The sequence below is a fragment of the Pleuronectes platessa genome, chromosome 7, assembly GCF_947347685.1.
Source record: "Pleuronectes platessa chromosome 7, fPlePla1.1, whole genome shotgun sequence".
Taxonomy (NCBI): domain Eukaryota; kingdom Metazoa; phylum Chordata; class Actinopteri; order Pleuronectiformes; family Pleuronectidae; genus Pleuronectes; species Pleuronectes platessa.
The window spans coordinates 15,058,194-15,085,626 of record NC_070632.1 but is presented as its reverse complement, the minus strand read 5'-3'; the positions used below and the strand labels follow the sequence as shown (position 1 = coordinate 15,085,626).

The following is a 27,433-nucleotide window of genomic DNA, read 5'->3' as shown; positions in this document are numbered from 1 at the left end:
AAAACCACATCCAAGTCCACGAAGGTCACAATAAACATACTTGTAAATGTTCTTGTGAAGGAGTCTGATCCAGAATCAGACTGTAATCATTTTACAATAAATGTTCAGATTACTCAAATGTTTATAGTGAGAATTGAGTTCAAATACTGGCTTTTATTTTGTGAGTATTTTACACAAAATTTCACTGGTGTTAATTCTTCTTCCTCTGTCCTATTTTATAAACTTGCCCATGAAAACGAAAATATTATGGTACAGGTAACATTTTCCTACCCTTTAGAAAGGGTGTCTCTGTGCATTACGTCGCCGTCTCTTTGTCTGTTTCTCCAGGATCAGCTATAAGACGGCTTACCGGCGGGGGGTGAGGACCATGTATAGACGCCGCTCACAGTGTTGCCCTGGTTACTTTGAGAGCGGAGACTTGTGTGTTCGTAAGTAACTCCTTTGTCGCTGATGACATTTCAGGTTATGTCTTAGAGAAAAGGAGTAAATATTAGGATTGATCCTTCAGCGCAGCGGCTTTACAACTCCCTGCCAGGCCGCTTTATCACGAGCGTCCAATGACGTTCCACCACAACCTCCTCCTTTAGAATTTATTCACTTTCAAGACGATTGAGCGTGATTTAACATAAAGGAACAGAGTTTAACACCATACCCTGCTCCCAGCTTTACTCTTCCCACAGGAGTCATTTAACTGAAGTTATATAACAATGAGAAAAATTAACGAGCCAAGAGGGCCCTAGTTACAGACTGAGTAGTTATAGCATCCACCATAAAAACTACACTGGAAATTCAATAACATAAAAGAAGCAGAAGCCATGGAAATTGGACCACAGCAATATGCTGATTACAATCCCTCACTGTCATTTTATATGGCTTCGTTAACGGTCATCAATTCTATTTTTACCCGCACACATCAAACTGCATATTTCTGCATGTTGGCCAAATAAAGACAGAACACATAGCTTCTGAGAGCTGTGTTTTTGATATTCTCGCCTTAACTAATGTTTTATTCTCTTTTAAATAAGAATAGACTCGCATTTTAATATTTTCCGAGATCTTTTTGCAGCACGAGGGAGTGACTGCTACGCTGACTGCAGCCATGTGTTTTTTTTCTCTTTGACCACAGCTGTGCGTGTCCTTGTCTATATGGCTTCACTCGCCTGCGGACAGCAAAGCACCGGGAAACCAGCCTGCCAAGAATAAGAGCTGGTGTGATTATCAGGGGGTCTTGAGGAGGGCGGCGCAGATTGATCAATAATGTATTCATTAACCATTCGGCTGACAGCGGAGGTATTTGTTCATTAATAGTCTTTCCAGGGTGTTAACCAGGTGAAGATGTGAAAATGGAGGTGCCTCTCACGTGTGGCCTCCCCCACTGTGGGAACAGTAGGTTTTATTTTTATATAATGTTGAGTTGAGGGTGACAGAACAGCCGGCCCCCCCTTTAAGTGGGGAGACTGCGTTGATCGGGGCCGAGAGGGCAGTGTGTGCTTTCTGCTGTCTCTGCAAACTGTTCCACCCTTTTTAATCCTAGCACTCTCACTACCAGGATTAAGAGATTTGTACTCCCAAAGCTGTTTTGCATGTAGCGACCAAAGGACGCCCCCTTCTGCGACAAGTAAATTGATCCCAAATTGTACTCAAGTCGTCTATTTCCGGACATTTGGTTGTGCACTGAATGCAAAATATCCCTCCCCCTTGTGTATTGTTAGTTTACTGTAGCTTCCTCCATAAATTCTGTTTCATTAAAAGTCAGAAATGTTTGAAGAGTGTTTGCCTTTTAATCCTGCTTCTGTTTTTTTTTATTTATTATCATCATAAACCCTTACTGTAGCTCTACTGAGAGCTAGAGTGGCTAATGAAGCTGGGGCCATGCAGACCTTGAATGAACCCAAATTATCACACAGATACACAGAGGGAGACGCTAAACCACCGACATAATCTTTACGGATGTTTTTACTCCCAACGAGGAGGTTATGTTTTTTACCCCTGCCCGTTTGTGTGTTGGTTGGTTTGGATGTAAGCAAGATTATATTAAAATAACTGAACGGATTTCCATGAATCTTGGTGGAGTTATGGAGCCAAGAAAGAATCCATTAAATTTGGTGTGGATCTGGAGGTGGAGGTGGATTTCTAAGGGAATCAAAAAAACTGCTATGTTTACAGACTGATATTTTATTGTGTAAATCCAAACACAAATTTTGATATAGTGATTTTATAAGTTGTTTCAAAAAGCCCAGTTCTCTGACGACGGGGATGTCACTTACTTCAGGATATTTTACCAGGACCAGTCCCCAAACTATGTTTAATCAGAAATCACACGCAAGAAGAGACACTTTGGGTATAATCCTCCGGCTCTTCTGTGTCATCCTGCTACAGAATGACACATCAAGCTGGAGGAGGTGAAACACTTCAGTGGACATCAGTTGGAAAGACAGCATTGTTTTGTCCAAACCCATCCGAGAGACACTAACCAAGCCGATTAAAGACATACCAAGGGGCATGTTACCACTTCATGTACCTTCACCGCCTTCGTCAGGCTGGTTGTTGCAGACAGGGCTTTAAGCATGGTTCACACTAGGGGGACTGCTGGGCCCTGGTGGGGGTAATTTTGTTTGTTATTTTATTTAATACCATCTTCATATGCAAGGTGTTAAATTTCCGGAGCAGTCCTCTATACGTTAAACTGTTTCGTGTTAGTTTCCGACATGAGGTCTTTATTAATTCTGCGTCCTATGATATGTAGTGACTTATTACCTTAATCTGTAACTAGCCTATACGTCGAGGATATGTAGAACTCGTTTCCCTCCCAATAAGCATGATTGTTATGATTGTGCTTGAGGAAGTGAGAGGAGCTCGCGAATGACAACAGCTTGTAATATCTTCCGAGGCTGGAGGTCTCTGCAGGGCTGTGAGTCCTCTCCTTCTAGCAGGGCATTTACTCCAGATGTCTCCCCCATGACTCTCGCGTGTCCACCGCCGCAATTTAATTCTGAAAATGACGTTCGGCGGCAGAATTAGTTGGGTTTTGATAAAGTTTCAGGCGGCGATACGTGAGCACATCTCACATTTGGGTTTTGATGATGGCGAAGATGATGAGATTTTATTTTTTTCTTCAGAAAGGAAGTCTGAGCTTTTGATTTCTTTTTCATTTTCGGCTTTGTTGCGTTTTTTTCTCTTTCTTTTTAATGCTTCAAAGACACAGTTTTAAAATAAATCTTCTCGGTGCCAGACGATGGAGACATGTGGAAGAAGCTTTGGAGGGAGTTGTTTGATATGTTCCGTAGACATCGCTCTTAAAATGATTCAGCCGTCATCACAGTAATGTTCCAGGTTTTTCACTTCATTTTGCACCACTAAACACCACTGTTACTAAAACCTTAAATAAACAGCATTGTACTGGTGAGTCTTTTCCCCATGAAGATCTGTTTTATCTGACATTTTAAGAGATTGTAGTTTGACTGTGTAAGAATATGAAATGTATTAACACTGCATGACAATCACCAATTAGCTCCATTGTTCCCTGCTCTGATAACACCTCTGCATAATGAGTTAGATGAGCTTTTTATCTAGATGAAAGACTCAATTTTCCGACAGATTCCTTAGACGTGAGTTAAGCAGAGTGATTCATGAATTTCAATTAAAATGAAAGACCTACCTCCTACTTTATTATGCCATCCCTTTAGTACACCGGTTCAGATCTCAGGAGAAGGGTGCGCTTTATCCTTTCTCCCATATTCAAAACTTCATTTCCATATTTCTTTTTTTCCTAAAGGATGTGACACATTTGCATTTCCCTGTTCTTGCTGATCAGAATTCGCTGATTGAAACCAAACGAATCATCTCATCATGGTGACATTGAATTCGTCTCCTCTTCCCTTTGAATACTCTGCATACTGTGGACTCATTGATTACAGGTAGTCGATGTCACACCTTCGTCAGCACAAATGTTCGAGCTCTTCCCCCTTTTCTTTCTGCTGTCCTACTGAAATTAGACAGTTTCCCTGTCAGAGAACTGATGCCTAGAAATCTGCCTTGAATTATCTTTCAATCTCTGGTTTAACATTTTTGCCTCTGGAGCATTTCTGCGATTATCACCGGCTTGTGAGTGTTTGGGATTCACTCCTCTTTCTCCTTTACCCGCTACATCTCTCTTCTGGCGGTGGATCCTAATCGAAGCCTGATTGAGTGATAATCTATAACAGCACTGTCCAGGCCTGCAGCCAGCTTCTGCTGACCTCTCTCTCTGCCTGCAGAATGAGCTCCATGGTGTTGCACACAGAGCTGCAACATCACCTAGGGGCTTATGGTGTTTAAATAGATGGGGTTCTTGTTCCCCTCTTTTCACGCTCTATCAAAAAACAGAAACATTTAGAAGCATCAGAGGAGCGATAGATATTCTGCATGTGTCACATATGCACCTGCCAAGTGAAAGGGTGAAATGCTGGTGAAATCCAGTCATGTATTGTTGAGTTGTTTTGTAGACACACACACACACACACACTGACAGGGGAAAAAAACAAATCCATGCTTGCACCTCTATGCAGGTGCCCAGGGTAAACAAGAGACGCACAGTTTGGATGAAGTGCTGGATGAGGTCTGATCAGTTAAGAGGACGGATTGTCTCTCCCACTGCCCTTGGGTTGTGTACCATTCCTCTTAAGGCCAAGTGGACTCCTGATTCCCATCAGGCGGGGTCTCTCTCTCTTGTTGTATGGGCCTGACTGTCTCCTTCCTCAGATAAGAGCCTGTATGTCTTAACTCTGCTGGCCAAATGCCCTTGCCACAGATTTATTCATGCTAAGTGCTTTTGTGATACTTTTCCTTCACACACAAAACTAGCACTGTAGGAAAAAAACAACAAAAAAACTCCTTGTAGGTCACTTTATTATCCAGCTGAACCAAACTTCCAGCTCATGCGAACACGCTCCCATGAATACTAATGTCGACCCAATCAATCGGGTGCCGTGTTGCTCGATATGAATGATCAAGAAAACTGCACACTTAGTAAACACTGCGGTGCCCGGACCAGCTACATTAAAGCATCACCGTATGACAAAGTACTGGCTGATCAAATTAGAGGGGATTTACAGCTTGTTCCCTCTCAGCTCAGCCTGCTGATAACAGCTCATTGTGCAAAGTAAAGCTCTGTGATACACCAAGATGTTGACCAAAGACTCAATCTCCTCAGAAATCACTGAGTCCAGTTTCAAGTAGAGAAGATGGATCTTGAATATGAGAGCCACAACTAAGATTTAGTTACTTGAAGGCATTGGAGAGAAACTGAGTGTTGAACCTCAAGGGCCATTATCTTTGAGCTGTTATCTTGGTGGTTTTTATTATGCTGTTTATTGGGGGTGTAATGATGTTTTACACTTGTTATGCACTGCTCTGATGAGGGACTGTCTCTGTTTGTCTCAGCACTGTGCACAGAGGAGTGTGTCCACAGGCGCTGCGTGTCTCCGGATACATGCCAGTGTGAGCCCGGATGGGGCGGGCTGGACTGCTCCAGTGGTGAGTGCACTTTGCTTCTTTAACTACAATGCATTTAGATTTATGTTATTTCTAAAGGTGTTCACAGCCAGGTAGTCCATAAGACTTTGCTGTGAATCTGTTTTTTTTCCTCAATGTACGTGTACCTCAAAGCTGCTCAGCTTTGTATCCTCTCTTCTTAGCAAACATAGCCAACGGAACAGGTAAGTCACAATGAATTCATTCTCATTTGCTGGAAGTGGAAATGATTTGCTAGATGAATATAGCGGATGGATGGATGGTTGCTTCCCCCTGTGTCTACACAGTTCTCTGCTATGGTCTTAATCATGATTAGACTGGTGCCGGAGACTTGTTCAGTGGAAGGATGAATCACTGCCAAGCTCAAACAAACCGTGGCGGTGGCCTTTATGTTGACTGGGTTTACCTCAGCTTCCAGAGCAGGATGGGCGGATGGAGTTAAATGTATCCACCCTGCAATCAGCTAAATGCTGGAGCGTCACTGGGGCCAGCCAGGAGGAAATAATCCATTTATACCTTTTGATATTTATGTCTACAGTGAAATATTGTACGTACAAACAGGAGGCCCTTCTTCTCAGGTCAGGACAGAGATAGCAATGACTAAGGCCACCATGTACAGAGTCAATCCTTCCCGACCCCAACTTCTCCACCTGACTTGTCCCAGTAGCATTTAACTCTCATTGCCTATTGCATATTTAGGAATGAGTAATGGGAGCTAAAATGAAATCAGTAGTGTTATTGTATAGATCTATGAGTTTTCATTAGCAAGAGAGCAATTCAACTGATTAGCAACTGTGTGTAAATCAGCTGCGCTCGCTGCAGTGCCGGTCCATTGGAGGTGGATTCATGGGCATAAGTGACAAGCCTGAGCTGTTTGCCTCTGCTCGCTCCCTGCAGACGTGGTGAGGGTCCTACGGGGAGGATGCTGAGTGCAGGGCCCCCCCGAGATGCTTGTCCCGCTCTCGGTTGGTTAGGGGTGCAGCGGCGTGTGCCTTTCAGCCTTCAGGTGCTGGGCTAATCCGCCTTATTAAAATAGACTTGATGATTGAGACAGAGGCATTATTCATAACTTTGGATTTCCATACCAGGCATGATTCCAGGCTTTTTCATTTACGAGCTTTCATCTGTAGAAATGAGCAATGTGTGCCAATTTTTAAATTAAATCTGCACTCTTTTTCCTTAGTGTAAATGGCTCTGCATGTTTATTTCGTCTTTCATTGTAAATCGTACTCTCACCCAGCACTGACGGGTGATGCGAGCTTTAATGGAATTCATGTAAGTGTATGTGACTGTCATGTTATGGTTCACATGGGCTGAAAAGTACATATTAACATTTATGTGGTTCAAACACAATCAATCCTGTGGTAGATCTTGTGTTGCAATATCTGGTTTTGCATCACAAGAGTCAGCTCCTTGATATGATAGCTGGTGAGAGGGCAGAGATGGCTGCTCGCATGACAAAGGATGTGTGATAAAATAAAAAGTGTGTCACCAAGGCTTGGAGATGAAGCCCAGCCGTGGGATGCTGAGCGGCCGAAAGCTGAAGTGACAGCCTTTCAGCCTCTGATCTGGAGCTGCATCAAAGGCTTGGACCATGTTTCTGGAGCAGCACCCACCAGAAAGCAGTTTTGTAAATGGGTCAGGTGGAGAAAATAAAGGAGTTGGACTGTTTGTGGCCAGAAAAGAGAAGGAGATAAAGGCAGGAGGGATTCGGTGTGTTGTGTCGGGAGAGCGCTGGTGAAGGCTGAAGAAAGATATCACATGTTTTTCCCCCGCTGGTGTCCACCTGCTGTAGACAGAAAAACATTTCATCCTCTTTCTCGGCCTGAGGCAACCGTCCCACTGAGATCAGACCTGCCCTGTGACCTGCATGGAGTCCTGGGGTGTCTTAGACTCATCTCAAGGACACACTGTTGGATATGAACCAAAGATAAAACAGCACTACAGGACGCCGCCTGTTGTTGACTGTTGTTTTCAAATGTGGTCTCGTTCGACATCTATGGCATGTGGATTTGGAGCAGTCAGTGTGGAGGCTGTGTTCTCTCAGTAGAGCGATGAATGATTAATTGCTGCTGTCGGTTGGTGCGATTGCCCTAATGCCTGTGTTTCCTGGTTGCGAACCCTAATGCCCTTTAACATGTTTTTCTGATCTCATGTTATGAAATGAGTACAGCTTGTGAGGACATGAGAGAGTGTGGTGACATGTACCGGTTCATGTTTTAATGTTTTCACTGCTGTGCTTGTGTTTTCTGTTGCTTTGCCTTCTGCTTGTTTTTTTTTTTGGTATATAATGAAATGTACTGTTTGTCTTGTGTGTGCTGCTGTGTTTGCTATTTGGGTTTCTCTTGAAAACATTGTTGTCAGTAGAATTATAATCATATAAAATAATACAGGTTTTTCACAGGGTCTTAGATTAAAAGTCTAACATATTTAATCCTTTAATAGAATTCTTTATCCCGGTACACTCGGCTTGGCTGTTGAAAATACTTCATATATGTATTATAATATATATTATTTATACACACCATATCATGGCATATTAAGGGATATTCACTACTTGGCTACTACATCTCATCTTTAATCATGGGGAAGTGTTAGTATTTCTGGGACTCTGATATTCCGTCACATCTTTCGTACTTGAGCATAGACTGTATATAAAAATGGACGACATGGCAGCTCCCCATAAGTGAAGCAGACGCGTATTGGTCTCGCCCGGTGGCTGGTTGAAGTAAAGGTCATAAATCTCGTCTCCTCCATGTTAATGGATGGGACATGGACCAAACTAAAAAGTGAAAGTGATTTTTGTCATTTTATGTAGTTCTTATCACACTGATGTTTGTTCAAGTGTTCATTTTTACAGATCAGTTTGAATCTAATCAGTTATTTAATGCTATAAAAACTGGGTAAAATGATTGACAGCTGAAGGTGACTCACATTTGGTCAAGTGCGTGTATCTTTATACTGTTGCCCCATCCCCTGATCACTGCTGTGCAAACTCGAGATATAGAGATAATTTTTCTTTCATTCCTGGATAGTGGGAGAAAGTGGAGACGAGTCATCCACCTTTATACCCAGTCTATGTACTTGACATTGGTCTTAAGCTAATGAATAGTTTCTTTAAAAGTCTTAAACTTTTTGAAACCTGGAGACATCCTGAAATATATGATGTAAAACCATAGGCTCAATATAATAGAGAAAGCAGCAATCTTTGCTGAGGCAGTTCAGATCGATGGAGCTCTGCTTATGTGTCTGAACAATATTGTTTTGTTCTGCTGAAATATCGTGTTTTACAAAAGTAGTGAACTTATTGGTTGTGGTACACGTTGCTCTAAAAGCCCACACTGTGAGATATAGTGTGCAATGAAATCATTGTAGAATATTGAGTTTATTGAATGAAAGCTGTGTTTTCAGAGTCTTATGAGTTTCTTTGGTGTAAAAGTAGACTTTGCTTTTTCTAAGGTTGCAGAGGAATGACCTCGCCCCTCTGCCGCCATCTCCATATACTGTCTTGCACTCGTGATTGAATCCGCCTTGATGAGCCAGGCACACGGGGTCACTTTATACTACAGTAATAACAGCTTTCAAATGCAGACAACGATAAAGATAGTTGTATGAACAAGGTATATTTAGTTAGGATTGCCATCACTTGGTAGATATTATGTGCATTGAAGCACTATCATTGATTTCATGTGCTTCAGTTGGATAATGACATGTCCTCCTGTGCAGCGAGCTATGCATAAATATGGAGGTTTGATTTTCTTTTTCTTTTTTTTTATTTCTTCCCTGTGCCTTCTCAGAGTGTGCTTCTCCTCATTGTGGAGGAAATGTTCGCCCACTTGTTCCGAGATGCTGCGAATCAATGCCACCGAGATAACGCATCTGAAAAGTCCAAGGAGTAGTTTAGCTTTGTTAACCACTGAGCATCCTTTGTGTTCCAAGAGGAAATCTATCACACTTAATAGCCAAATCTAATGTGGTCGGTCAGCCTTGGTCCAGGAGGTAACATATTCCTCCCTAATGTATTCAAATGGGAGGCCAGCCTCTGCTGCGGGTGCTGTACATACACATGCTTAATTGATGAATGTGGCCTGGGAACGCCTGTTTCTGGGGTATTGCTTGAGACACGCGATCTAACTTCTACTTATTTCATGTTAATTCTCAAATAGAACAGTAAGATTATTCATTATTAAGGGTTTTTACATCAGTGATTGGTTTCATTAGGGTTTTTTAACTCGCTGTGTTGAATCATTCAGTCGGGGTCAAGCAGAGATGGCAGATATTTCCTTTACCCTCATTAGCTCATTTTCTTGCCCCAACAGGCGTAGATGTAATGTGAAAGAGGAACCAGACCAAATCTGAGCAGTTTAACTTCATTTTGGCATGAAGAAAAAAAAAGAAAACAGGACTCCCTCTGGCACCTGTCGACAGTACTTACACATTAGTCTCAGACGTGCGTGTGAGCCAGATGGTTCCTCCTCAATCCCACAGCAGCAGGACATTGACAGGCATCGCTGTCAAAGACTAAGAGAGTGTGAATTACACTGGAAGGGACAGAGATGCTAACACAGATGTTGATTCATCACTCCAAATGTCTTTGTACTATCCTCCTGAAAAAAAAACATCGCTCCCCATTAATAAACATAATTACATTTTTGTGTGGGTGTGTGTGTGTGTCTGAATGTCTACATCTGTGTAAAAGCTCGCTCTTTTGACATTATGGCCCCATAAACAAAAAAACTAAAACAGGAAGAGTGGGATTTGCTCCCAACATCAGAACAAGAAGTCGAAATCGATTGGGTTCCTCATTATACAGGCTTGTAGAGGGAGACATTTTGGGAGAACCATAAATATTCTAACTGCATCATTCTGAAGGGGGATCCTTGCTGCTTGTAACAGTCGATGCTGACTGCCTTATTCGTTTTTGACAGATCAAAGAGTCCAGGATGGTATTTCTCCAGGGGACAGAAGATGGTCTGATCTATAGAGCCTCATGGAGCACACTTAATACTCTGTATGTGCGTGTGTGACCATGGAGCCCTCCTGCGTTGACAGAGCTTTGTTTTTGTGTAGTACACTGGGCTCCTGGGGAGCGGTGCAGCCAGTTTATTCACTGAGGAGTGTTTGAGAGTCATTGTATTTTTCTCCAACGTACATCCATTGAGATACCAACTCTTTTCTGACCCTATATCATATGGATGGACTGGAGATGGTGGAAGTTCAAACTTGACCCATAACATGTGTGTGTTCATAACAACAACAGCCCTGCATTAAAACAACATGAGCGGCTGTCGTGTGGATATATTTCATCGGGTTTGGATGAGGCATACATTAGGATCCACCAAATCTTATCAGATACCACACAAAAAACTGAAGTTAAAAGTTAACACTTTTAACTTCAGTTTCTAACTTTGTGAGGTAAACCATTCATGTTACAAAGTAATTACTTTCACTTATTTTATTGGTTTATCCAAAGTGGAGCCGGGCTGAAGTTTAGCTGGACAGCAACACAGCATCATTTGGCAAGGTGCTGTGGTTTGGGGTTTGTGGTATTACCCTGCAATTTCTTATTTGCCAAAGTCCCCTCTAATGACAACCTGCTGCTGTACGTCCTTGGATTGGCTGAATCCATTTACGTCTTCCAGAAATATATATCCGTGTGTCTTGCATATGTCAAGAATTGTTCATCTTATCGGCTTCCCACTGCTTTGAATTGTTTCTGGCCCATGGAAGTGCAGTGTTGAATTAGTAGGAGTAATACATTCAATCTAAATACACAGTTGACCAGCTATCTGCATCGACAGCGGCTGGGACTCATCAACCTAAGTGTCCTTGTTGATGATGACAACAGCGCGTTCATGACAGCGACAGATTAATCCTCGGGGTTATGCATGCTGAGTCAATCTTCACTGAACTTTGACTGAACAGGTGAACAGCTCTTTTTGCAGCAGTGGTGTCGCAGCTTCAGGGCTCTGCAGACTGCAGACGTCCTGCAGCTGGTCTTTCATCTTCAGCAGGTCACTTTTACAGTTTCAGATAGAAAACTGCAACCAGCGTCACCACAGGCCAAACAAACACGCATGTTTAGAAAGGGCACTGCACAAGTTCAAGTTAGTGAAGGGCCTGCATTTTTCTGCTGGTCTATTTTTGGTTTTCACGTACAAAATTGGATGGTCGCACATACTAATTTGTACAAACAAATAATGTGCTTTTAAGTATTTACACATAGACATTTTTATTCTGTATTACATTATATTTAGTTGTTAGAATTAGGGATGCACGATATGGATTTTTCACACTGATACGATTACCGATAATTACTTGCTTCACATGATGTCCGATACTGATAATAATTTCACGTTTCTTAAAAAGAAACACATAGCCTGTAGGCTGTGCACACCTGAGACTAAAATAGCTAAATATAGTAAACAAATATGGATGAATAAATATTCCATTGTTAACGCAACAGTTTTGACACTTTTCAGAAAACTTCAAACAACTTCAGGTGGAGGAGGAAAATTTCTCCTTCAAAATAATTTAAATAAATATTTAGAAATTTCAAATAAGACATGTCAATGTATTAATTCAGATCAAATAATGTGCATTCAGAAATAAGGGTTAGTTTAGATCTGAAAGGCTGATAAAAACTGACATTGGATATTGTGCTCAATAAAGAAAAGGAAAAAGGTTGAGGATAGCTTATGAACCTTTAGTGCATGAGAGTAAGGAATGGTTCTCTACACTTTGGACCTTTTATCTACTATAATTTCCATTTCCAATAAATAAATAATAATATCAAATTAACTAACCCTAATCATTGAGCCGATAATATATCTGACCGATACATATCGTGCATACTTGGTTAGTACACTAATTTCATGTTAAAGGGTACAATGCAGTTTGATATTGTAAAGTGGGTAGATTGTATTTCTCAATAAACACACCTTAAAACATTAAGCCAAGACAATTATATGAATTGATCACATAACATTGATTTACAGAGAGCTGTTGGCTGTTAAACAGAACAGACTGAACCATGTGAATGTGGACGTCACTACTGTCCCTTTGACAGAGATGCTACAGGATATGTCATGGACAACATGCTTTTCAGATCGTTGCCCGTATATATCTTCAGTTACTCATGTGACTTATATGTGGCATGAATCACCGTGCAGACTGACTTATGGTGAGTCCAGCCGATGAATTGTGGTGCACACATTGAAGCTGGGAGCCCAATCCTTGCTGGCACACAAACACACACACACACACACACACACACACACACACACACACACACACACACACACACACATGAATGCTGATCATGAAACATATTGTCACAGGAAGTGACCAACACATTCTTTTGCAAAGGTTTTGCATCATGCTTAAGCTGGTTTGATACGCACACACCTGCACATATAGACTCACCTACATCTGAAGTGAGTCTAGATGTGCATACATCTAACATTGTCTTTACATATTAGCCTCAGTCACTCAGTATACGGATGGACCTCGTCGGCGCTGAAGATATTTTGCACCATCCCATTAAGCAGGATTTATTGTTCCCCAAGAGCTCACTGCTCCATTACATTTGGTAGGATGCCTGAGAGAGAGAGAGAGATAGAGAGAGAGAGAGAGAGAGAGAGAGAGAGAGAGAGAGAGAGAGAGAGAGAGAGAGAGAGAGAGAGAGAGAGAGAGAGAGAGAGAGAGTGTCTGTGTGCCTTCCGTTCTACACACACAACCTGAGCCCAAAAAGCTGGTGCATTTCATGACACATTGTGGTGATGGTTAGTACAATACAACATTCAGTCCCACTCGTCATTATCACTGTGATGCTTGTCATTAGTCAGTGAGGGAGAGAGGGAGGGAGGAGCTCCTGGAATACACCAACCGTCCCTGAGACTCTGCATAGATGGCTTGATTTAATAAGGACATTAAAACGCCTTATCTCCTGTCCTTAAGAGAAGGTCAGTGTGTCTAAAATAACTGAAATGCTATGATAACAGTTTGGAGAGATAAGATAGCTCCTGAATACTAATGTAGAACAAAGACGTTTTAGGCTCCTTTCACAGTCTATAAGTCACTCTTGATTTTGTCGGGACATTGTTGTGTTTATGAAGTTTGTTTCCCAAGATTCAATTGATTTTTAACGGCCATTGGCTTTCATGAGTTCAGTGTGTGGTAGACACAATCCTGCACATTGAATTTAGGCTGCTATAGTTTTTAAACTCACCTCAGTTTAAGTCCCTCTAAATGCCTCAGACTAAATTTCTCTGTCAATGTCGACTGTTTGTGTGTGTCTGTTTTGACCAGTGGCACATGCTTTAAAGTATGTGACCTTTTGAAGCAAAGGTGTGAAGGCTTGAAGAGTTAAATCGACTCTCTTAAACATGATGAAAATACAAGTATTAAAGAAAAGTAATCAATGTTTCAGAAAATATGGTTTTCTCAAGGAGGTTTTTTCGTTCATTTTTAAAAAGCGAGGGTTTTTTACTCAGTAATATTTTTTCCGGATAATTAACTTTTGGAGTGATCGGCCAGTTTTAAAAAAATAAAAAATAATTCTGTCCCGCCAGTCAAATCTTTATGGATGGCAACGGCCAATGGCCACTGACGGATGTAGGATTTATCCCAGTGCTGCTGATGGTCAGTCTGACTGTGACAAACAGTCAGTGCGTTAGAGTGGGAGAGAGAGGGCGAGCGAGTCAAAGGGCAGGATTACCATTTGGTTTCAACTTTTGAAAATAAACGACAGATCCCGCGATGTAGTTCTGAATACACTAACAATAGGATGTTTACCTGCACACACAAGTGCTTCTGGGCACATGCAGCCCTCTCTCACAGTACTAGGCTGTATTGACAGATTGTTTAAGGGGGATGGGTTTCTGGTTTAAAGCGGATGATATTCCCCTGCATCCCCCTACAAATTGCCTACTGGTTTTCTCAACACAAACAAATCAATGTTGTGAACCCTATAATCACTTTCATTTACCGACCACTCATATTGTTTTTTCTAGTTTTGTTTGAGCAATTTTGAAAATAGAAAAGCCCCAAAATGGCCAATAATTCACAAAACAGAAAAATGAATGATAGAATATTATTTTGAAGATATTTTTATATTTTTTATCTTTAATATCCAGTCAATGCATTTTCGACAAGCGTGAGTGTGGGACCCTTTGTTGGGTTCCTAAACCTCAGACTGATATTTGTAACAGATACAAATATCTTCTCTCAGGACATTGTGCTTGTGGTAAATATAGTCAGAATAACATCCCGGGCTGTACCATTGTTCTTAGGGATAATCACAGCCTTCTGGGTGCTGTGTTGCAGTGTCCTTGGTTTGCTTTGGGAGTGGGAGCATATTAGCAGTCTTTCTCAGATCCTCTGGTGCACCTGCAATCTCCTGATGTTTAACCCTGGACTTCATTGGAGTGTTGCAGTGATTACAGGCCGTCCTGAGGGACATCGATTGTCCTGCTCCTCCTAGGCAAGCCCCACACAATGCTGACGAATGAACTCGTGGCCCTGCCAAGTCCAATTAACTGTCAGTGCCGCATCGACGAGCTCCTCCGTTTGTTGAGAGTGAAGAAAAACAAACTTTTAATCAAATTTGCCTCTGGGCCCTAGGGTATTTGGGGTTGTATTTTGCATTCCACTGTGTTCTGCCTCGCCTGCAGTTGTGCCACCCTCTTAGAAGGTTATATTGTATGTTGTTTGTGTGAGATAGCAGAATGCCCTCCACCTTCCTTTAATGGCAGCCCTATCTTTCCACTGATGAGTGGACTGATGAATCATCTATCTCCAATATCTTATTATTATATAGCCACAAAGAAGAATGACAAAAGTCTGGAAACCGGGTCAACTCATATAAAATGTATTCGCTCACATTTTCATTGTTTTCTATTACGCACAGAGCTTTGATCTGTGAAACTGACTCACTGTATTGTGTGTCTATCGTGAGTTTACTACATGTAGATACCAGAACATACTTTCTCCCTGACGCCCGAGTGCACGTCAGTATCTAGAATATCTATAAGCACCTTTGACTAGTTGATCAATAAAAGCTTAGGTTGCGATCTTGTAGAATACATTGTTTTTTTTTCCAAAGCATTAACGTCTCCACAAATACCCTCTGCTAATTCTACCAAGGTCGAGATAAACAACTCTACTCTCCTCGTCTCTGATTAGAGTAATGCAGACATTAAAAGCCCAGAAATTCAATTAAATTGGTGGCTTTTGCCACAGAGGAAAAAGGAAAAGGACGAAATGCGAAAAGACGATATCACATAGCTAGGACGTACTAAGTGGAACAAAGAGATGTAGCCTGGGATTTAAACATTGACAAAAGGGCATCTGGATGATAAGGATCAAAGGAAATTTTAGAGGAAATGTAATCATTACCAGACACAAGAATGCATTCATAAGCATCCAATCTGTGTGGTGCAGAAACTGATCCAAAATTAGTTGTAAAGCCAAAAAGAAAGAAAACAAGGTCAATGCTAATGTAGTCATCTTGTTTTGCGGAGCAGCTGAGCTCGTCTCCTAGACCATTGCAAAGTTAAGTCTGTCCTGAAAAAGCAGAGCTATAGGAGTACATCATGTCCTGTTGTGTGCACTTCATTAAGACCTTTCAATTGAGTTAAGATGGATAAAAGTGAGAAAAATGCTGACTTACAGATTCAGGCACCCGTATCCTCAAAGTGATGAATCTTCCCTGAGAAATTAGATTTGCAAAGAAACTTGACACAGTGTGATTCTCTCAGCCTCACACTTTAAACATTAGCTTGTATTATGATTCTGGGACTCACTTCCATTGCGGGCGTAGGCATACTGTAGTATGAATGACAAAATCGCCCTCCGCCACAGAACAAAAAGAGGGTTAAGGTCCATGGATCAATATCACCGGTCCTTGTCTTGACTCTGAAATAAGGGTTTGAATGGAAATTTTCTCTCTCGTGTCTTCTGTGTGTCCTCAAACGAGACAACTTCAGTTTAATCAAAAGTGACCAGTGATTAAATCTATTGTTGTGCTCGTTTTAAACATTTTAAACGCTTTTCCTTCGCTCATAGTAAATGTCATGTCGGCTGTAGAATCAGGATTTATGCTTCACAGTGACAAGGGCTGGCTCCTCCTGCTCTTTCCAGAAGGCTCCATTCATTTCTAAACTGTCCAATTTATATAACTACAATATCTCCACTCCATCTCTCTCTCTCTTACATACACACACAGTAATCCCTAAGTTGCTGTTGTATACCTTTCACTTCGCTTTGACTTTGAGAATCGTGGGAGAACACTTCATTGGCCTAGAGAGTTTTAGAGACTGGAAGAACAACACTACTTTCAGAGCCAGCAGTTCATTTGAAACAAACTCCGGGAATTTCTTTTTTTCGGGGGGTGAGAAGTCTCCAAAGTGTCTGCATTATCCTGGAGAGATGATGGTATAAAAGAAAAACCCTTAATCTACAGTTTTCTATGCAAATCAAAGGCTAGATGTTTTCCTCTTTCTGTCCTTTCATATTGCACCAGCCATCCATCCAGCGCCGCAGCTCTTCATACCTAATTGAGCAGAACACTCTGCTGTGGCTTTCCAACTTCTATTTTTCAGGTTTTTGAATATTTCACAAGATCCAGTGCTAATTTAGTAGGCTGTTAAACACACTGCTGTACCACATTTAGTCTGTTTTTAAATAAATATCAGAATTCTGCTCGAAAAATAGTTATCTGGATGTACAATTATCTCTTCCCGGTGTTCTTTCCGGCTTCTTTCTGGATGGTTTAGATAATTCAAATGCACAGGAGTGCAGTTTATAATAAGTAGACGGATGCCAGTAAAAGTCTTTGCCTCAACTTCCCTCACAGAATATAATCCAGTGTGTCAGTCTTTTGGCATGACTGGTGGTCAGACAGGTAGAAACTCCCTGTAAGATTTATGGCTCCTTGATTAGAATTAGCATAATGTGAGATCATTAAAAAGCAATTATCGTTATTTGTGTGTGTGTGTGTGTGCGTATGCGAGTTGGTGTTGTTGGGATTAATTTAGAAGGTGGGTAGGCGCCCTGATTGTCCGTATTTAAGCTAAATCATGTTTGTGTTTACAGTGAGGGACGGATCCATACGCCGTGACATGTTAGATGCATAACTTCATTGGTCTGAGTCAACAACTGACAAGTGCTGTTTGCTCACACAACACTCAGCGGTGGGAAACAGTCATTGGCGTACAAACAGAAAACATAATATCTTCGATAACAACTTCCATTGCAATTGCAGTCATACAACTCGCTGTGTTAGTCAATAGGTTCTGAGAAAAACATATAACTTGGAGGCCTATTTGTAACATCAGCAGAAAACTCTTATTTAATTTACTGTTGGAGCTTAGATTTCAACTTGAGTTATATGTATATGTGCAGGTCTTCAGCTTTTATGTTCTTCAATGTCTTTTCCAGTTGTGTTTGAATTTCTAAGTTCATATGGTTAAATAAAAAGTTCAGGTGTGTTCTTTCTTGCATTGACTGATATTTTACTTGTTGCACTTCAAGACTTGTCCACATTATTGATGACTAGGTTCAAGGAACCAAAAAAAGTGCGGCCTGATAGTTTAGTGTTTACCCCTACAGTTCTTACAGTATCAGCGGTATAGACGATGGATGGACCAAACGAAATAACTAAATTTAATGGACAGTAAAATTCGAGATAGCAAAAAATATTTTACTTTCTTATGTACGCCAGGTTCTTCAGCCCAAGTCCGACCCATATACATATACATGACTGTTAGGTGGTACTTTCAGATGTGAAACATGTCTGACGCTCACACAGAAAGTCTTCCTGGCAGCCAAAAGTGGAAAACTGCCATCACAACAGCTGCTTTTCAAGCAAACCAAGAGTTGAGGATTGTTTCTTTTCCTTTTACCATCGACCAAATGGCAGGTTTTTACTGAGGTTAATTCATGCTGTGGAAAATTTCTGCTAAAGAAAGTTATGGCACTAACTGCACTATACTGTTAGTGCAGTCACTAAAATACGAGTTGGACTGTCTTAGTTCCTCCTATATAGAGCATCAATTACATCCTTGACTGATCAATAGATTATTGGAAACAATTTGATAATAATTATATTGTTTGATTGTTTAAATATTCTCAAGCAAAATGTCAACATCATTTTCTTCCAGTAACTTGATTTTGATAGTAATCAGACTTTTACATCGTGAAATAATTTAAATTGTGGAATACAAACATCACATTCGAAACTATCATGTATATTTGGATAGACCAAGTTAATAATGAATGATAATAATTTTGAGAATAATTGATGATGAAAATAATCATTAGCTTTAGCCTTAATTTAACCTTTTAACTTAAAGACAAATATAATGCGTTTAATCTGGTTTCTTACTTTCAAGAACACATTTTTTATATCATATTAGTTTGGTGTATTAATGTTAGTTCACAGAAATAACAACATAATCCTCTGGGGATTATATCGTGTTGTCAGAGGAAAACAATTTGAAATATAACATTTTTTAAATAAACTTAACTTATCAAACAATTTTCAAAAGTTATTTGTATATGCTGAGCTGTGAATTTGACTGCATGATGGTGTTTGTCATGCTGAGGTTATGCTTTTCTGTTGTGTGTACTGTAATGTGCAGTGTGTGAGTGTGAACGTCTTTGTGTGTCCGCTGCAGGCTGCAGGATGTTGTGTTGTCTGTACAGTGTTGCATGCTGAGCTGCTGCTGATTCTGTGTGGTTATGTTTGATGATGCCCAAACAAACCTGCTTTTAAAACCTGCTAATTTCGGTGCAGCAGCCTGGCATGTACATAGATAATTGATGTCATCACCTAGATGTTAAAACAAACCCGGTTTAAAAAATCTCTTTTAAGCTCGCACCCCCACAATAGCAAGTCCTAGATTATCCTATAGCTGCGTCTTCCTGTGGTTCGTGGAGATAAACACAATAAATAAAAGGCTCCTCATACAGATCTGTTAGTGGACTGAGTTAAACTCTGCGTGCGTGTGTGTGTGTGTGTGTGTGTGTGTGTGTGTGTGTGTGTGTGTGTGTGTGTGTGTGTGTGTGTGAGTGTCTGTGTGTGTGTGGTACAGGACTAAAGTCATGCGATGCACATAGAGGTGCACTAATTAGAACCATGTGTACTAATTTAACAGCTTTGTCTGGTTTAACGCCTCATTTGTTAAGACCACTCATGCAAATACAGTTGGCCACTTTTCTAATTGGACAATAGACCCTCACTCTGCAGCCCTGCACTCAAACTGAAAGACTGACGGGAGAGCACACGGTTTTTGTATTGCTTATGTAGGTTTTCATTGAAGCATGTTTATAAACAAATATTAAGACAAGCCTCTCAAGATCCGAGGACGCACCTTCTCTAAATGTGTTGTACGAACAATGGTGTTATTCCATTTTCCTGCAGTGCTGGATTTGTTTAGCCAAGGGCTATTAATAGTCTTTCATTCAAAACTTTCCCGAGCAGTTAAAGCATAAATGTATTTTTAAAAATGTGTTTTAAATGTTAAAGTAGACACAATGCCGAATTGGCTCCTGTCTGTTGCTGATATTATTGGATAATAATTACTGACACAATAATATTTTTATAATTCATCACATTTTATTAAGTGACGATATGTTGTATATGTATAATGTATAAAGTAACTTAAAATAGAAGTTTGGTAAATAAAACCTAAAAGTTACATGTACTTGGTTACTTTTCATCAGTGAGGGAAACTCTCTCACACCAGAAAAAACGGAAAAAGGGAATATTCCCCCGAGGAAAATTCCTCATGAAGCTGATGAGGACGCCCCAACTGACATTACAGGAGCGTCCATCAGTCTGTAGTCTTTGGCCGCACCCCTTCGCATCGACTAATGTTGCCCTCTGACACATTCTGCTTCATCCTAATTAGATTTAATAATTGAAAATAGGAAATCAATGTCTGCAAATTAAGTGTGTTAACAGTTGTTTTTATCAGGCTGACATTGTTTTTTGAGCAGCCGTGTCAGTGCCAATGACTGATGTACTACTGCCGTGTGTTACATCTGTGATTCACTACAGTCGTGGCTCTATTATAGTTTCTACCCCAGCCCCTGTGTGTCGGTATGCGCTGTAGATAAATGTCTACCTCTCCTGTGATTGCTTTTTTGTTGTTGTCTTGTGGCAAGAGAGCAAATGATTTGTTTTCTGCAGGACAGGGTGAGGGATAAATTATTAATTGGATGGAACAGTGGGCTGTGTAACAATTTGCTCTTCCAGAAGTCATGTCAGGTTCAGTTGAGCAAGTGACTGGTTTACTGCGCTGAGGCGAAGGCATCTTTCACAGTCTGCTTGCACAGCTCAACATACAACAAATATTATCAGAAAAAGACGCTTCCCGTTTTAAGTAGCATCTCCTTCAAGTGCTTGTTCAGCATCAAGTGCAAAATGACCTGTCGTTTGGCGACCGGCAGCCCCTCTGACCACCTGAGAGGGGCGCTGGCGAGGAGACGTCTGGCACCTGCAGCACTCGTATTGATCCAGGTTCAGGTCCTGAGGAGAAGTTGGACAAATGATCAGATCCTCCTCCTCAGGATAAACAACCAGGTCAGGCTTTTTAATCAGTAATGCACAGTCTTAAAAGAATTAAGCTTTTCACTCATTAGTTTTGTGGTTCCAAATGGGCGACGTTTAGATTGTGTTACTTCTTATTTTCAGTCAGCCTTCTCCTGGGGGAATAAAAAAACTCTGTTGTTGAGAGAGTATCTATGTAACGTTGTGGGCTTGGTCCTGTGCTGCTTTATTCCCCGAGGGGGATGTGAACACATGGGGCTCGGCTAAGATGAATTAGGGCCGGACAAACGACACGCCCTGAAGCAGAAACCAGCCGCACACTGTTATTCCAATTCAGCAGACCTGCCCCCATGACTATTGGCAGTTTTTTTCTCCGTATATTTCGAAATTCATTTCTCAAGCTCACAGGGATGTATGTAAGCTGTTATCATGCTTTGCTGAGGACTAATAAATAACAGGGAAATAGGTGTCAGCAGCAGATAGAGCGGACAGTGCTTGGGGGCCGTCCTGTAGCGTATTGGCAGCTTTTGCAACCGCAGGTTTAACGACGCTGAGAGACATTTGTCACCCAATGCAAATGCAGCTACTGTTCTGGACAACAATCATCACTTTCTTTCAAGACCCTGGTACCAGTTTCTTTCTGTTTTCACTCTATTCGTCTGCTTCATTGAGGCAGAGAGAAGTGATTAATAGCTACGTTTTTTCTTCTAATAAATACTTCCTGTAACAAATAGCTCATAGTGACTGAAGAGCAGAATATTTAATATTCCCATGTCGGTTAAATTGCAGGCTGAAATGTTTCATTGTTCTTTAGAAAATGATAATTTAACATTTAAAAGCTCTAAAGAACGCCTGTCTCCTCGTGCTGTCTTGAAAGAGTGACTTGTCTGTATTAATTCTGGTCATGAATTGTAATTTGACAACTGATCTTTCAAAGAAAGAAAAAAAAAAAGAAAAGAACAAAGTTAGTTGCACAATTCATGAATGAGACAATGCAACACTTCTCAAGAAGAGCTGCTCCTCAACTCCTCAAAACGATGTGTCACACTGGTTTGTACGGTGGCCGAGACAAACTTGGGTGAACAAAACACAAATGCAAAAGTGACAACACTTTGATGAGAGAACAGCCACAACATGAAAGCTAAAGCCACAACCCGCATGAAAAATCCACACATAAACACAAACACAACCACTAGGGAAGTCAGTGACAATGGATGATGACAATGGAACAAGGGACTGCTCTCTCACACTACACCTCTCCTCCGCTCCCTTCACCGGTTACCAGTAGCTGCCCGTATCCGCTTCAAGACACTCGTACTGGTGTACCGTGCAGGACATGGTTAAACCTAACGCCCCAGCCCGTTCACTCTCAATGGTGGAACAAGCTCCCCAGTGACACCAGGGCAGCAGAAAGACTACACATCTTCCACCAGAGGCTAAAAACACATCTCTGTCGACTACACCTTGGTCAAGAAGATGATCTAAGTCAAGTTGCACTGATATGTTACACTTACATGTAGCACTTTGTAGTTTGGCTTTTTTGAAGCTAATGGACTCACATGATTTAATGTAATGTCATAATGACTGTTTATAATGAGATGCTTCTCTATTTGACGTGATACAGCACAATGCTTGAAGCATCCAAAAAGGAAGATTGCACCTGTACGATAAAACCTCAGACAAATATTTCATTTTAGGCTTCGACTGACTTTCTGTCCGGGTTTCACAAACGTTGGTTCACTTGACAGCAGTGAGTAATTTTGCACATTTCATGGTCGATATCCGTTGTCACTCACTTCTGTTGTGGTTGTGTTTCCTATATGTGGCTTTTCAATCGTGTTGTTGCTTTTGCATTTGTGTTTTCTTTGAATACGCTTCTATGAGACATCTCAGCCACAGTAAGCAATGAGTAAGAGACTCTCAGGAGCCAGGGCAATTTGTCTATAATGTCTGGTGCGAGTTAAGTTATTCCTCAAGTGTCGACAGTGTGTGTTAATAATAGTTATGTGACAGTGAGTTGCTCAGGCGAGTGAAGTCGGGCTGGGAGCCAAATATTCCAATCGCAGTAATGGTTTTCCCAGTTTAGAGATGGCAAAGCAGCGGGTGACTTGTCTGCGGCAGCTAAATCCAGTGGTTCATACCAGTGCAGCCCTGATTCTAATTGAAGTTTTCTTTTGCCCCTGATGAATAAATGAAGAAGAAAACTAGAATGCCATTTGAATGGTGTGAGACGCTACGTGTTTAAAGAGCTTGACTCAGGCACCTCATTTTAAATTTAGCTCTGAGAAGCTTACGGCAGCTTTCTGTGGCACCAGACTCTCCCCTCTCATACTGCATAGTGACAAACATTTTGCTGAAGAGGCCAAGTTCAGGAGAGTTTTCAGAATGCAGTCGGCTGCTGAAAGCGGTTCGGTTTTAATCCTGTTGCAGCCAGGCCCTGATCATGCCCACTCTTGGGCACACTTCAAAGCTCGGCGCCACCACGATGAAGGCTCTCTCAGCCCAGACTTTGGACACCACCTTGAGAAGTTTGCCGTCTGTCGGTACTTGATCTGTTTTGTTCCAGCCGAGGGAATTAGCACCTTGGGATTGGACCTTTCCTCGTGTGTGAGGTTATGCACATTCTATCTGTTATGTATTATGAGCTGTGAGAGTCGTGGCTCGCTGGTGAACGTTTCCTCTGGTTAGGGCTCACTGACCCAGACCAGACCCGTTAATGGGCTGGACTGCAGCTTCTCCATAGTTTCAGACTTGTGTGGGATTTGCTGCTTACAGACCACAACCCAAAGAGGGGGGCTCATCACTTCACTCAATTTAAGTGGACTCTCTGGAGGCTGAAGCCTCCATGCTACATGTTACACTCTCCTGCTGTGTCTCTCTGTCTTTGCCCACAGCTCATCATGATCTCTGACTCCTTAATCACAGTTAAATGCTGTCAAAGCCGGGAAGTGAGAGAATGCTGGGTAAAGTTTGAGAGCCTCTGTGTAGGAGAGAGACAGCGAGATAATGGGCTTTGCTCTCAATGTGCTGAGGCCTCTAACTGCAAGCTAAAGAAGGTTTAAAACTTCGAATAGTAACATTTCCTGAGCTTCTAAGCAGCAGAAACCTCTGCAAATGAAGTGTTGGATCGATTTTTCTGACCCTTTGTGTGTTTTTTACATCATATTCTAAATTATTAATGTAAGAGTAACAAATGTACCTCTTTAAATATGGTCAAGTCTGAGGCTAGAACCAGAGGTGATGATACCTCTACTTGTTTTTTTCTGCTGTGCTGAGGAACCACTGTTGAGCCGAGGGAGCTCTGATGAGTACTTCCACACTGCTGAACCAAGTTGCAGCTAAACCGCTCATCCATTAGCGCCGCCGCCAGCACAGACCTCCGATTTAATGTTCCTGGGTCGTTTGCGTGGCAGCAGCTCAACCTTCAGGGAACTTGTTCATGCCAGGCTTGAGGCCGGGAGCAGATTAGATCAAATCAATGTGAGCCCTGTAATGTGGCCTCTAGTCTTTCCAGCCATGAGAAGTAATACTGCGGTTGCCCAGTGTTTCGGGACCCCCTTCAGGGCAGACCTGTCTCTACCCACGAAAGGCTGATCATCTTCCAGCTGCGCACATGGAAAAACAGGCTTCACTGCAAAGAATGAAACGGGATTCATTAAGCTCTCGCTCTGGCTGATGAGAGCTCTGACAAAGCGAGCATACAAGGAGAGGGCGTAGCGTCTTTACATTTACAACTGGGTCTGCGATGATGTGAGAATCAATACTGGAATAGTCACCGTCCTGGTTGTTGTGCTGGTCTGGAGCTCAAGCTGTGCTTTTATGGGAGGCAGTACAGCTGCTGCTGATGGAGAGACATATAAGACCTTACCAATCACTTAAATCACCACTAGATCCCTGAGAGCGCAGGACCCTGGTGAGAGTGAAGACAGCCCACTACCCCAGCTCAATGCAGCTTGTTCTCCACATAAAAGCTGGTTGTTCATTTAACCTTGAGGATTAGCTATTTTCTTGTAGTTTATGGGGCCTATTGAGTTATTCTAAAAGACACATCCCTTGAGGAATGTGGAAATTGCTTGTTTTACCTCATCCCCTTAGGGCCCACTTAGTAATGTCACTGAGCTATTTATGCTAACCCATGTAAAGCAGTTAGGTTATATAACTTAACAAATTTTCTCCACTGCCAATACTAATATAAAGCTGGGAAGACTAATTTTGCTGCTCATCATTACTGAGCAATGACACCTCTGGGGTATTTGCAGAGTCGTTACCGAGGATGAACCTGGTCTCATCCAGGTGTTGTTCCATCAAAATGAAACTCTCCACAGAACAGGTTCACTATAATTAGTCAGTTAAAAGTTGATTTTGCAGAATTGCAACAGTGAGTGTTTATGAACAGCGTTCTCACTGCCTCTGGTACGTATAGATTTACTTTACTCCTGGACATTTCGACAGCTGACAGCAGAAACCTGAAAAAGGTGTTAAAGGACGTACAAGAAACAAACTGTTACAGACAGTATGAAGACTATCTTGTTCGTTGTGTTCTTAAACTCTAACTCCTCTTTGGCTATCCCTCTAGAGGTGTGAACAGCTTGCACATTTGCTTCCCTTTTGCAGATTAATTTCAGGGTGTTATTAGTAGGGATGTCCCGATCCGATATTGATATCGGAAATCAGTCCGATATCAGCCAAAAAAGTGAATATCGGATTTTATCGGACTGAATCTAAAAACTCCGATATAAGCGCTCCGATATAAGCTGTCCATTTACCGCTACAGGACTTCTATAATAGGTGACTCTGGTTTGATCACACTCAAACACAGTAGGTGGTAATGCCCCTTAATTAACGTTGGTGCCGGCCGCGGAAGAAGAGCGTCTCTGATCCAGCATGCACAGCCCACGTGATCACAACAACGACAACGTGTGTGCCTGCAGCAAGGTGTAGTGATGTCGGCTGTGTGGAAGTATTTCGCTCAATTGGATAGACCTACAACCAATCAGAGCAACGTAGTATGTGACGTATGCTAAGCAACGCATTGTGAGTTATTTACTAACCCGGGTTCACACCGGACGCTTCAGCGCAGCGCCAAGCCTTAAATAACAGCTGGCTCCCATCCACTCCCATGTTAAAACTTTGTGCCGGTCACACCGGAGGCTGAAGCACCGCGAGGCAGCCTTGGCGCAGCGCGGTGCTTCAGCCTCCGGTGTGACCGGCACAAAGCCGTGCAGCGATCTACTGGATCAACGGGTGATATTATTAGCGCTGCCCGGCGGTTCAGCGTCGCTTCAGTGTCCGGTGTGAACAGCCAAGCGCCGGGGCGATAGGGATTAGCGCGGTGCTCTGGCGTCGCCTCCACGTTCTGTGTTCCTCTTTCAAAATGAATGCGCTGTCGATGTCTTCTAAAACAGACTCAATGGCAGCATCTACACATCTCAGCTCGCCAGCGGCAGGCATGTTTGTTGAAAACGAATTCAACCCGAGGGCACTTTGGTGACGTGGTTGATTACGTCACCGTTGATCATCTGTCAATCATCGTATAAAGCCCGCCCTGACAATCTGATTGGCCCAGTCCGGCCATAATTTTTTCCCAATGGAGCGACCCCAGACCGAACTGCCCGACCAAATCTGTTGTGGGCGGGGCTAAATTCGTCTGGCATCCAGGCTATGACAAACTACCACGGGACAGCAAAAAGGCAATGGCCATAACAGAAAAGATAGCCCAGTTTATTGTGCTTGATGACCAGCCCCTGTCGGTGGTGAGTAATGTCGGGTTTAAACGCTTAATGGAGCACCTCGAACCTCGCTACATTATTCCTATAGTTTTTGTTGTTTTTGTCCCTGCCCACAGTTGTTTCCAACATATGCTGACAGTAGAAAAATAACTGAAGTGAACTTGAATTGTTTGCACTTTAAAATTTAATTTATTCTATTCAATTGTATAATGATGTTGGTAACCAGTGGTTATTTTGCACTTTAAATATAACATTTTGTTTTCATTGGATTTGTTGAGGTAATACTCTTATGTTGAAGGTTAAAATTTATGTAACCAATTGGTTAATAATACATGGGTCAGTTTTTCCTATACCTACTGTTGCTGACTATTGTTTTCTGTTATATCACTACAACATCAGTAACAGTAACATCACTTTATCAAGCCTTTTCTAACATTCCACACAACAAAATAAGGAATAAATATATGTATGATTTGTGCCTATATCGTATCGTATTGATATCGGTATCGGCCAATACTCAAGGCTACAATATCGGTATCGTATCGGAAGTGAAAAAGTTGTATCGGGACATCCCTAGTTATTAGGACCTTTCTCTAAGATGTTGTATGTCAACATCACATAGATTCACTCTGGGTCA

At 41.8% G+C, this 27,433-nt stretch overlaps 1 protein-coding gene across 1 annotated transcript in view; it reads left to right on the top strand.

Annotated features, from left to right (window-relative positions):
* Positions 1 to 352: 352 nt before the first annotated feature.
* The window catches only part of megf11 (multiple EGF-like-domains 11), a 54,238-nt gene continuing 27,157 nt past the window's right edge, over positions 353 to 27,433 (top strand). Inside the window, exons 1-2 of the mRNA XM_053426858.1 lie at positions 353 to 428; positions 5,422 to 5,514. Coding sequence (XP_053282833.1) covers positions 368 to 428; positions 5,422 to 5,514 — 154 coding nt within the window. The 5' untranslated portion in view covers positions 353 to 367. The remainder of the gene's footprint in view (positions 429 to 5,421; positions 5,515 to 27,433) is intronic.